The following is a 10,842-nucleotide window of genomic DNA, read 5'->3' on the forward strand; positions in this document are numbered from 1 at the left end:
AGCTGGGTATCTGAGACATGTTTGGCAGCATCGAGTCGCAGTTGCATGATACGGCGCGGATCCGAAGCTTTAAGCCTGGGTAGCCGAAAATGACGTAAGCGAGGAATGAGGTGTGGCGTTTCGTGTACGTGACCAGGCCGCTGGCCGACCAGCTGCAGCGAGGTGCCAGAGCTTGCCGGAGACTGGGAGAAAGATACAAGTGCATACCCCAACCCATGCTTGCAAGATACACATGGCGCACCCCGGCCCTCGAAATCACTGGATCCCCTGCTCCACCTTCATCTTCTTGATCAAGGCCCAATCGGCCAGATCGACCTTATCCCTGAAGTTTGTTTCTGACAAGTCAGCTCGCATCCCGTCGCTAAAATGGTATCATGTGACTCACTTAGCGTATCAATGCTTTGTCTTGAAAGCAAAGATACAACCTCATCTTTATCGTCGAAACTGAGATGTCAGCTTGACCCCTTCATATCCTGAGCAGACTAAAACTCACTGCCGCCCATACAGCTTCGCCGCCTCGTGCGGTGCCCTCTCAATCTTCACTGCCGCACCCGCCCCGATCTGGGCCCGCTTCACCACCTCGAAAGGCTTGTGGTTGATTTCGATTGACGTGCTGCAATATCAGCTATCACCTCTACTCTCCGCCCGTTGTGGCGGCAACGACAAAACATACATTTTCCCCAGCTTGATAATCTCCCTGTTCCCCCCCTCCTTGTCCGTCTTGACCACACCCACTGGCGCACCCACCCTCAGCGTGCCCTCAATGAGGTCCACGCCAAGAATAATCGGATCTCTGTGGGTGAAAGCCTGGAGGATCTTGAGGCGGCACGGCCAAACGGCATTTGGCATTGCGGCCTGGCGCTTCGCCTCGGTGACCTCGGACATGTACTTTGTGAACGCGTCAAAGAGATGGTAGATGATCATGGCTGGAAGGTCAGCTTACTTCTCTCGCCCGAACCCGTAAAGTAGTAATTCACCGGAGAACACCTTCAACCCGCCCTTTTGCGCCAACTCGGCCGCCTCCTTCTCAATAACGACGTCAAACGCCAAAATCACCGCATACTCCGGCGCCTTGTCCAGCATCGTCGCCGCCCGCACAATTGTATTCTTGTAAACTGGACCGAGACCGAAGTTGAAGACCGGAATCTTCATCTGTTGGAGGAAGGTAAGGAGGGCTTCGAGAGATCCGAGGGTGGACGCCTGGACCCACACGCCCTTGCCGTTCTTGGCGACGAACCGGGCCAGGTTGGTAAGATCCTCCATGGCCATATCCTTGTACGCCTCGACCTCGTCGTCATCCTGAGCGACGTAAAGACGGGCGCCGGCGATGGCCTTTTCGAGACCGGGTGCGGAGATCTTGACTCCGAGAGCGGCCTTGACTTCTTTGTGATGGACATAGGCAGACTACGGTGTCAGCTGAGCCATAGTGATGCCGACGTGGAACATACCTTGACTCGGAGTTCTCTCATGGGCTGGGGCGTAAGGAGCGCTCGCACCGTAGTGACGATGGGTCCGTCCATACCACACAGCACTATCCTATCTCCCTCCCTCATCACCCCGTTCGACAACACCACATCAATCGTCGTCCCCAACCCCTCAATGATCTTCACCTCCAGAATAGTACACTCCAGCTCCGAGATGTACATGAGGCTCTGGTTCATCCGCTCCTGCGTGAGCTTGACGAGAAGCATGAGCATGTCGGGGATTCCTTCGCCGGTGATGGCCGAGGTGGGGACGAGGGAGATGTTTCGACCGAGGTTCTTGTTTTCGTCAAAGATCTCGGCGTTAAGACCTTGCTCAGCGAACGCGAGCTTGGTCTTGGCGACTCGGTCGGCGAATTCGGATTTGACAGAGTTGGATTGGTTGGCGAGCGTCTCGCGGAAACCACCGTTCTCTGTCGCTTTCCAGCCGTACATCCTGTCGATCTAGAAATTAGCCAGGTCATCACCTCAAATGGATCTAAATCACATACCTTGTTCAACGCAACAATGAACGGAGTCTTGCCGTTCTTGAGGAGGTTGAGCGATTCGATAGTTTGGGGCTCGAGGCCGTGCTACATTATCAGCTCCTCCGTCCAGTGCGTGTGATTCAGTAACTCACGGTAATGTCGACAACGAGGATAGCAATGTTACACAGGGAACTACCTCGCGTCCGGAGATTGGTAAAGGACTCGTGTCCAGGCGTATCGATGATAAGCAACCCGGGCACCTTGACCTCGTACTCGCCGCTCTTATTGACAACGGCAGTCTTCTCCTGGATCGCCTTTCGCGGGAAGAAGGTGGCACCGATTTGTTGGGTAATTCCTCCAGCTTCTCCCTCCTGAACCGAGGTTTGACGGATCTAAATGATCAGCTTATTCTCGATACAATCTCCGAGAGGGACAGAACTCACCTTGTCCAAAAGCTTGGTCTTTCCCGTATCGACGTGCCCCAAGATACAACAAATTGGAGATCTCAAATCTTCCTTGTTCTTGGCTGCCTCTGCCTCCTTCTGCCTCTGCCTGATCTTGTCCAGAGCCACAGCTTTCCGCTTCTCCGCCTCGTCCTCAGAATCAGACTCCTCGTCCGAATCGTCATCCGAGTCATCGTCCGAGTCAGATTCCTCGTCAGAGCTGTCTTCCTCAGACGAGGACTCGTCCTTGACGGGTGCAGACTTGCCGTTTGTGGTGGGAACGGCGGGTTTGGCGGTACCGTTCGTTTTGGGTTTGGGGGAAGGTGCGGATACGGCAACCGGTGCGGAAGCGGGAGCGGGAGCTTTGACAGCGGTGCCAGGAGTCGGGGCGGGTTTTGGTGGCGCCTCGTCCTCGGATGACTTATCCCAATCATCCTCATCCTCGACCGCCAGCTTGGAAACCCCATCGACCATCTTCTCCACCGCTGCCTCATCCTCCGACTTGTCCCAATCATCGCCATCCTCTGTAGGCTTGGCCGATTCGGGCGCGGCTGAAGTGGGCGATCCAGGTGCGGGCGGGCTCGCAATCTCCTTCTCTGCCGCCGCAGCCTCGTCCTTCTTGTCCGCCGCTGGCGCCTGCTTGCCCTTCCCGACAGGCTTCTTCTTTGTGAATGGCCGCTTGGGCGCAGCTCCACCCGCTTGCAACCCCGCGACACTCATTCCCGCATCCAGCATCGCCTGCTTTCTCGCCTCCGCAGCCGCCTTCTCCCTCTTCTGCTGAGGTGTCAAGATCCGACCCTCCGCCTTTGCCTTTGCCAGCTTCTCCTTCTCCTTTTGCTTCTTGGCCGCCTTGGCCTCAGCAATCTTCTCCTCCTCGGCTGCGAGCCGCGCATCCTCCTCCTCAATCTTCCGGATCCGCTCGGCCTCCGCAGCTTTCAGCTCCGCCTCGATCCGCTGCTTCTCCACCATCGCCGCCTGCATGGCCGCGATATGGGCGGAGACCTTCTTGCCGCCAGTAGCAGCAGGAGCGGGTTCGGCCTTGGCAGCGGGCTTCTTCTTCTTCTTCTTGTTCTTCGACCCGCCAGCAGCGCCATCGTCCGCGTCGTCGCCTTCGTCCGCTTCTTCGACGGGTGCGGGAGCAGCGGTAGGCTCGACCGGTGTTGGCTCTGATGCAGCGGGCGCCGCATCTCCCTTCTTTGCCTGCGCCTGAGCCTTCTTCTTGGCCTTCTCCTTCTCCTTCTTGAGCTTCTCCTTTTGAGCTTTGGTGAGAATCTGTGAGCGTCAGCTAGGCAATGCAGAGTCAAGTCACGATCCGATCAGGGGGGAGGCGAGGAGTAGTTGGAAACAGAGCGAGTGGACATGGGAGGAAGTAGGGGGAAGAGAGATAGAGATATTAAGAAAAAGGTAGGGGTGCTAGAATTGGGTACGGGGAGAGTCAGGTAACATCATAGAGGGAATCACGGGCGCATAAGAGATCATGGCGTGTAGTGCTCACCTTTGGCCCATCATCCCCATCATCTCCCTCCCCGTTCTCCTCTCCGGCAGCTTTACCCGCCTCAGCCTCCTCCTCTGCCTTCTTGGCCGCCGCCGCCGCCGCAACCGCCTCCTTCTCAGCCTTGGCCTTGGCTATCTCCGCGTCCAAATCCAGCTCATCCTCCTCCTCATCCGCCTTCTTGCCCTTCCCACTCTTCCCCTTCTTCCCCTTCCTCGGCTTGACCTCTTCCTCTGGCCACTCATCCGCCAGATCCTTCACTGGCGCCTCTTCTATCCCCTTTGGTTCCTCCTCTTCCTCCTCGGCAGCTTCAGCGGCCTTCCTGGACTTCTTGCCCGCCTTGTCCTTCTTGCCCTTCTTGGGCTTGACACTGTCCTCTGGCCATTCATCGTCCATGTTCGCCCGGGTATCTGCGAGATCGACAGTTGGTGCAGAGTCTTCGGGTACCTCTCCGTCCTCGTCGATGGGCGCCTTCTTGCCCTTCTTCTTCTTGTCTTTTTTCGCAGCGTTCGCCTGGATTGTAGCCTGCGCTATCAGCCAACTCCTCGGAGACCACATCATAGCTTGAATGCTCTGTCAAATACTCACCAAAAGACCCCCGCCACCTCCCTCATCATCGTCCCCCTCGCCTACATCCCCCTCATCCAGCAAATCAAATATACTCCCCGCCGCCTTCTTCCCTCCCTTTCCCTTCGCAACGGGCTTCACCAACTCCTCATCCTCCTCTACCGCCGCAGGCGACTTGAGCCCCGATTCGAGGGCAGCAGCCTTGGCCTCCCTGATCTTCATTAGCAAGCTCGCTTCTGGATCGGTGGCGAGCGCCACGAGCTGGCTCACCAGAAGGCGTCATCATCATCCTGCTTCTTTCCCTTCTTTGCTCCTTTCTTGGGCGGCATTGCTTCTGTATCGCTAGGGTAGTACAGCTGTTGCCACTTAGGTCTTTGAGGTATAGATAATATCGCTATGCAGTGGCTGGGAGTACTAGTGAATTCTGCAAAGCTGAGCAAAGGAGGAATTTTGGCAGTCCGTGCGCATACACCGAACACATCCAGCGCTAAGGGGTCCCTCTTGTCCTTCGCGTTCACGCCTACACATTGCGTACCCGGAACGCCTCGCTCAAGCTCCTGGACAGAAGAGATGGCCTATCCGCCATCCCCGACGCGTCAGGCAGAAGCATACGAGCTCTCCTCGTACCCCCCTGCCCTCGCTGGCCCCTCTACCCCCACCTCGCGTCCTCGGCGACTCAGCGGTCCTGGACACAGTAGACCCTCGGGTTCCAGCCACAGACCCCGTTCTGTTCGGACCCTCACCCTCCAGAATACCGACGCCAGTGCCAACGTTCTCTTCTCCGCACCGCACTCGTCTGGGCTAGCCGGTACGACGCCCACGTCCAAGCGTCCGGCCGGGGGTCGGAGGCGGACTATATCCCTCCAAGGGAGTCCGGGGAGTCCGCACAGAGGAGCGTGGGCCAACTTCCTCAATGAAGATACGGTCCCGAGGGATACGGTGGGGTATGAGGACGGAGGTGGAGGTGGGACGCCAGGGAGAACCGAGGAGGTCCATGTACCTGATTTTGGGCACATGCTGGGCTTCAACCCGGAAGAGGAGGATCACTATACAGTCGCGAGGGGGATCAAGGCGGAATGGAGGAAGAGACTGTATCTGCTCATGGAGGAGCCAAGATCCGGGAGGGAGGCATTCTTTGTCCATATCTTCGTCACGGGCGCTATCCTCTTCAGGTGAGTTCGAGTGTCTGGCATTTCGCTGGGTTAGCTGACCTTCAGCGTGGTACTCACCACCCTCTCCACGCTACCCACCTTCCACCTCCACCCGACCTCCATCCAAACCCTCTTCGGCCTAGACACCACCCTCGTCGTCCTCTTCACCATCGAGTACCTCGCTCGGTGTCTCGCGCACGCCGACTCGGCCCGCTCCTTCTGGGCATGGTTTACCTCCTTCTTCCCGCTCCTCGACCTCCTCGCTATCCTACCATACTACATCGAAGTCGCACGCGAAGAAGACACCAGCATCCTATTCCGGTTTACCATCCTCCGGACATTCCGGCTTCTCCGCGTTTTCCGGGCCTTCAAGTATCAGAATCAAATGCTTCTGACTATTGAGGTCATGTACGTTGCCGTGCAGCGGAGTAAGGATGCGCTGGGCGCCATCTCATTCTTCATCCTTCTGGTGCTCGTGCTCTTCTCGACACTGATTTACTTTGCCGAGAGGGGAACGTGGGACGCCAATGTGGGGGCGTTCTTGGATGCCGATGGGGATCCGAGTCTGTTTGATAGTATCCCGCAGACGGCGTGGTTTGCGCTTGTGACTATGTCGACAGTGGGATATGGGGATGTGTAAGTCGTCTATCGGCGTATATTCATGGGCGACTAGCTGACCATTCAGAGTCCCTCGATCATTCCTCGGCAAACTCCTCACCATGCCACTCCTCCTATTCGGCCTCCTCCTCATCGCTCTCCCAAGTTTCGTTCTGGGCCGGAACTTTGCGATCGTCTTTGACGCAATGACAGCACAGACCGCTCAGAGACAAGTAGGTCCGGTAGCGACCTCGTGCTGTTTCTCACCGTCACTGAACTGTCCAGGCATCACCCGAACAACGACGGAGCTTCGAGACCCCTCCATCACCCACACCTCCCCTCCCTGCCTCTCTCGGGACGACCGTACCATCGGCCCATCCGCACGTCGGCATGCAAGAAATCGACCTCGACAACGACACAGACGACCGCCCTCTACTTCCCTCTCACTCCAACGAGACACTCTCCGTCTTACCACCCTACTCCCACAATGCTACAGCCGGACCCAGCCGTACTGGTAGGTCAGCGCCGATAAGCGGCGCAGCAAGCAGCGTTGGGAGCGTCAGCTCGAGGATGCCCTCGGCAGCTCAGGGGGCTACGGGGCTGGGATTGCGGATGGGCGATGGGGTCGGGGTTGGAGATATGGGTTTCGGCGGAGCGTCTCTTGGAGTCGAGGGGCAGAGGGGGTCCGAGAGGGACCGAGAACGATCGGAAGGGAGGGATCTGACCAATATCAAATTGGCCAAGAATCAACTGGTGAGACACCTGCATCTGACCGGTTCCGAGCTGACTCATCAGGTTCTGCTGGAGGAGATAGGGTCGCTTAGAAGGGTCATTGATCGGCAGGGTGAAGTCCTCGCGCGCCTAATTGCGCTCGCCGAGGGCCGAGAGGGCGATGCAGGCGGATCGAGCGCAAGAGGCAAGGAAACGGGAGAATCGACAGTTCAGCTGGACAGACACGCGTCGCCTCTTCCAATACCTGTTCCTTCACATTCAGTCAGCGCTGGGGATGGTCAGTTTTCAATAGGAAGCGAGGACGAGAAGTCTGGGATCTCTTGATATCCGAAGCAACCTATCTATGCATTGACCTCGAGCTCACTCCCCATGTCCCCTGAGATTAAATTTTCCCGTCAAACAACAGGATAGGATTTTCACCGCTCGCCCTCCCCATCACGTCGCGAATTTATATAGACCCAGCCGCCTTACCGCCCTTCTCCCCCTTCTTCTCCCTCGCCACCTTCTCAATCAACTCCCTGACGCCCTGTTCCCCCTGCACCTTGTATATCCGCTTCTCCATACCCATCAGCTCCGCCAGCGAGTCGGGCAGGACATCGCGGTCAAAGTTGAATGAGGGGGATGCGGAGGAGAGCGCGAGCTCGACCGCCGAGGAGAATTTTGCGGGGTGGGCGGTAGCGAGGGTAATCCATGTGGATGAGGGGCTGATGGGTCAGCTGGGCTCTAGACCGGAGTGAGGAAAAGGTAGCTAGCGCGAAGGGAGGACTTACGATTTCTTGGCGGATCGAGTTTGCGCTGCGAGACCGACGGCGGTGTGTGGGTCGACAACGTATGAGCCGAACTCTTTGCGGGCGTAGTATCGCTTGATCTCCTCCACAGTCTGATGATATCAGCTTTGTCCTGTCACACGCAAATTGTATAGCTGACCTGCTGATCTGATACCCGCTCTGCCCAGAAATCCCTGGATCCCGCCTCTCTGACTTTACTTCCCATATCCACCTTGCCATCCTTCTTCATCTGCCCCATCCACCCATTCAGCGTCTCTTGCGCCTTGACCCGCATCTCCTCAGCCGAGCCCTCAGGCAGACAAGTCTCCTCCGCAAGATAATAAAGCAACCTTTCAAAGTTGCTCGAGAGCAGGATATCCATCGCGGGGGAATGCGTCTCCTTGACGCCTGAATGCGCCTTGGTCGCTTGTTTCCCATCCGATGATCCCTGGGCGGGAATCATCTCCTTGACCTGCTCCTTCGTCTCTTCCGTCACGTCCTCGGCATCCTCCGCGGCATACCGCCCCGTCCGGAAGAACCGCTCCAGGATGTCATTCTCGTTGGTCGCGACAACCAACTCGCCCATCGGCAGACCCATCTTCTTGGCAAACCATCCAGCGAGGATATCCCCAAAGTTACCGGTGGGGACGACGAACTGGACCTTGTCCCGCTTATCCTCTGGGAGCTGGAAGTAGGCGGAAAAGTAGTAGACGATCTGAGCGAGGATACGGGCCCAGTTGATGGAGTTGACGGCACCGAGGCGGTGCGTCGCGTTGAACGTGGGGTCGGAAAAGAGGGTCTTGACGATAGATTGGCAGGTGTCGAAATCGGAGTTTTCGACGGCGACGACGTGTACGTTCTCGTCCGGGATAGTGGCCATCTGTGCGAGCTGGATAGGAGAGACACGGTTGTCGGGGTACAGCATGAAGATGGATACGTCGGGCTTGGAACGGAGACCGTAGATGGCCGCGCTGACCGTCAGTTCCCTCTCCGCCTGTCTGGTGGGCGACATGCCAGCTTACCTTCCGGTATCACCACTCGTTGCGCCCACAACGGTCAAAGCCTCCCTCCCCTCCTCTTTCTCTCCATTCCGCCTCTTCAAGAAGAACGCAAACAAGTTCCCCAAGAACTGCAGCGCGACATCCTTGAATGCCCACGTGGGGCCGTGCCACAACTCCATCACATACTCATTCTCCGCAGTCTGGCGGAGGGGAGTCGTCTTCTCGTCCCGAAAGGTAGAGTACGAGGCGTCAATGAGACCCTTGAGATCCGACGAGGGGATGACCGAGGCGGGGATGTAGAGGGAGAGGATCTTGTGGGAGAGGTCGGAGAATGAGAGGGAGGACCAGGCGGTTTGCCAGTCTGCCGGAAGGGCGGGGATGTGCGTGGGGATATAGAGTCTTCGGATCAGCTCTTATGCTCAGTATCAATTGCTCAGGGTAGCTGGACGTACCCTCCATTAGGGGCAAGACCCGTCAATACCGCCTGAGCAAATCAGCGCCGAACCCTCCCAGAAAACGCTGAGAGCTCACCTCCTCGAAGCTCAATGTCTCCTTTCCGCCGCGAGTAGAGAAGTATCGCATTTCTTGCTGCTCAGACATGTTGCTGCTGTGCTTATGGGTCTTGTCAGTGGGTAATGAGGAGAGTTCAAGTCTGCTGTAGGGCAACTGTAGGGAGATCCCGACTTTTGCTTGCTCGAGTCAACGGGGCAAGGGGTTTACGGCATTTACAACGGGGCTCCGCATGGGCATCTTTACCGGCGCTTGAAGCATAGCCCCCCATCATATGCATCTGCTCTCGCTCGGAGGTCCCGGAGGTCTGCGGCAGTGATGGTGTATGGAGCGCTACATTGACTGTTTGCAGCGGTCTGAGAATCTGAAGACGACATGTCGGAAGGATGTTGTCAGCTGGTCTTGGTGGTCGCAGTCCCGGGGGATGCGCTGACCTCCACTTCGGCAGACCTCGGCCTCCTCCACTCCTCCACTACTCTAGTGACGTCAAAGCCGGCTTTCTGAACCACTGTTTGGCTGATGTGCTATGAGGCTCACCCATTCATAATCAGCAACTCATGCGTGGTCCCTCCCTCAACCACCCACAATCCCGTCCCAAACCCCCAGCGAAAATGGCACCTGTTTCCACCCTCTCCTTCAAATGCGCGCTCGTCACCGGCGGCAGTGGAGGCCTTGTGAGTTGTATCTCTCTTCCCTTCCCCATATTCAGCTGACATGTATAGGGTAAAGCCATGGCCGAGTCCTTGATCAAGAAGGGCAAAAAGGTCCTCCTTGCCGGCCGGTCGGAGGACAAGCTCGCCTCTGCCGCCAAAGAGCTCGGGGCGGCGGGATACTACGTCCTCGACACGGGCAAGGTCGACGCTATCCCCTCCTTCCTTGACAAGGTCCTCGCGGACCACCCGGACCTTGACTGCCTCATCAACAATGCCGGCGTGCAGCGTCCATTCCAAGTCTTGGGTCCGGACTACTCGTTCGACCTCGCCCAGGCGGACCAGGAGGTCGACATCAACATCCGGGGTCCCATGCACCTCTCCATCCTCCTCGTCCAGCGCCACTTTTCCAAATTGGACGGCGGCGCGGTCATCATGAACGTATCGTCCGTACTCGGTCTCAACCCCTTTAGCGTCATCAACCCAAACTATAACGGGACCAAGGCGTGGTTGCACATGTTCACCACGAACCTCCGGACACAGCTGAGGGATGCGGGTACCAAAATCAAGGTGGTGGAGATCGTGCCGCCGTCGGTGGGGACGGATCTGCACAGGGATAGGACGGATCCGGATGACAACAAGAAGGAGAAGGGGGCAAAGGCGCTGACGGTCGACGAGTTTATGGCGGATGTCGAGGAGGGATGGAAGACGGATCTGGATACGGTCAGTGCGGGGATGGGCAAGGATTTGGTTCAAAAGTGGGATGAGACTTTCGGGAGCATGTACAAGGAGGCAACGGACAAGTAAACAGCATGTAGCTATAGATCATCATGTAGCGTGCTTACAGGTCAAAGGAAGTCTCATGAAAGAGTAACTCTATGCGAGTTCACCATTGTACAGGCTGGAACGAGGGATTCGACCAGTCATAGACACCCGGCCAGCGAGAGGCTTGCAGATCTTGATACCCGCAGCTGATCCATGCGG

The 10,842-nt window shown here is 57.2% G+C and overlaps 4 protein-coding genes across 4 annotated transcripts; 2 read left to right on the top strand and 2 right to left on the bottom strand.

Annotated features, from left to right (window-relative positions):
* Nucleotides 1–255: 255 nt before the first annotated feature.
* MKK02DRAFT_23340 (GTPase) lies at nt 256–4,779 on the bottom strand (the record flags this gene model as incomplete). The annotated part of the gene is made up of 12 exons (XM_053086716.1): nt 256–335; nt 386–444; nt 494–613; nt 674–926; nt 978–1,404; nt 1,449–1,925; nt 1,973–2,053; nt 2,101–2,340; nt 2,392–3,663; nt 3,887–4,413; nt 4,480–4,661; nt 4,721–4,779. The coding sequence occupies 12 exons, from the start codon at nt 4,777–4,779 to the stop codon at nt 256–258; spliced, it is 3,777 nt and encodes a 1,258-aa protein (XP_052948289.1).
* Nucleotides 4,780–5,020: 241 nt separating this feature from the next.
* MKK02DRAFT_23569 (uncharacterized protein) lies at nt 5,021–7,254 on the top strand (the record flags this gene model as incomplete). The annotated part of the gene is made up of 6 exons (XM_053086748.1): nt 5,021–5,622; nt 5,668–6,237; nt 6,287–6,456; nt 6,620–6,822; nt 6,871–6,951; nt 6,994–7,254. The coding sequence occupies 6 exons, from the start codon at nt 5,021–5,023 to the stop codon at nt 7,252–7,254; spliced, it is 1,887 nt and encodes a 628-aa protein (XP_052948290.1).
* A 124-nt stretch (nt 7,255–7,378) lies between these two features.
* MKK02DRAFT_23038 (threonine synthase) lies at nt 7,379–9,298 on the bottom strand (the record flags this gene model as incomplete). Its single annotated transcript, XM_053086664.1, has 6 exons — nt 7,379–7,634; nt 7,701–7,810; nt 7,858–8,668; nt 8,720–9,097; nt 9,151–9,182; nt 9,230–9,298. The coding sequence occupies 6 exons, from the start codon at nt 9,296–9,298 to the stop codon at nt 7,379–7,381; spliced, it is 1,656 nt and encodes a 551-aa protein (XP_052948291.1).
* A 521-nt stretch (nt 9,299–9,819) lies between these two features.
* On the top strand, nt 9,820–10,665 carry MKK02DRAFT_42912 (uncharacterized protein; the record flags this gene model as incomplete). The annotated part of the gene is made up of 2 exons (XM_053092203.1): nt 9,820–9,882; nt 9,931–10,665. The coding sequence occupies 2 exons, from the start codon at nt 9,820–9,822 to the stop codon at nt 10,663–10,665; spliced, it is 798 nt and encodes a 265-aa protein (XP_052948292.1).
* Nucleotides 10,666–10,842: the final 177 nt, after the last annotated feature.

Source organism: Dioszegia hungarica (genome assembly GCF_025882075.1).
Source record: "Dioszegia hungarica strain PDD-24b-2 chromosome Unknown MKK02contig_6, whole genome shotgun sequence".
NCBI classification, from domain to species: domain Eukaryota; kingdom Fungi; phylum Basidiomycota; class Tremellomycetes; order Tremellales; family Bulleribasidiaceae; genus Dioszegia; species Dioszegia hungarica.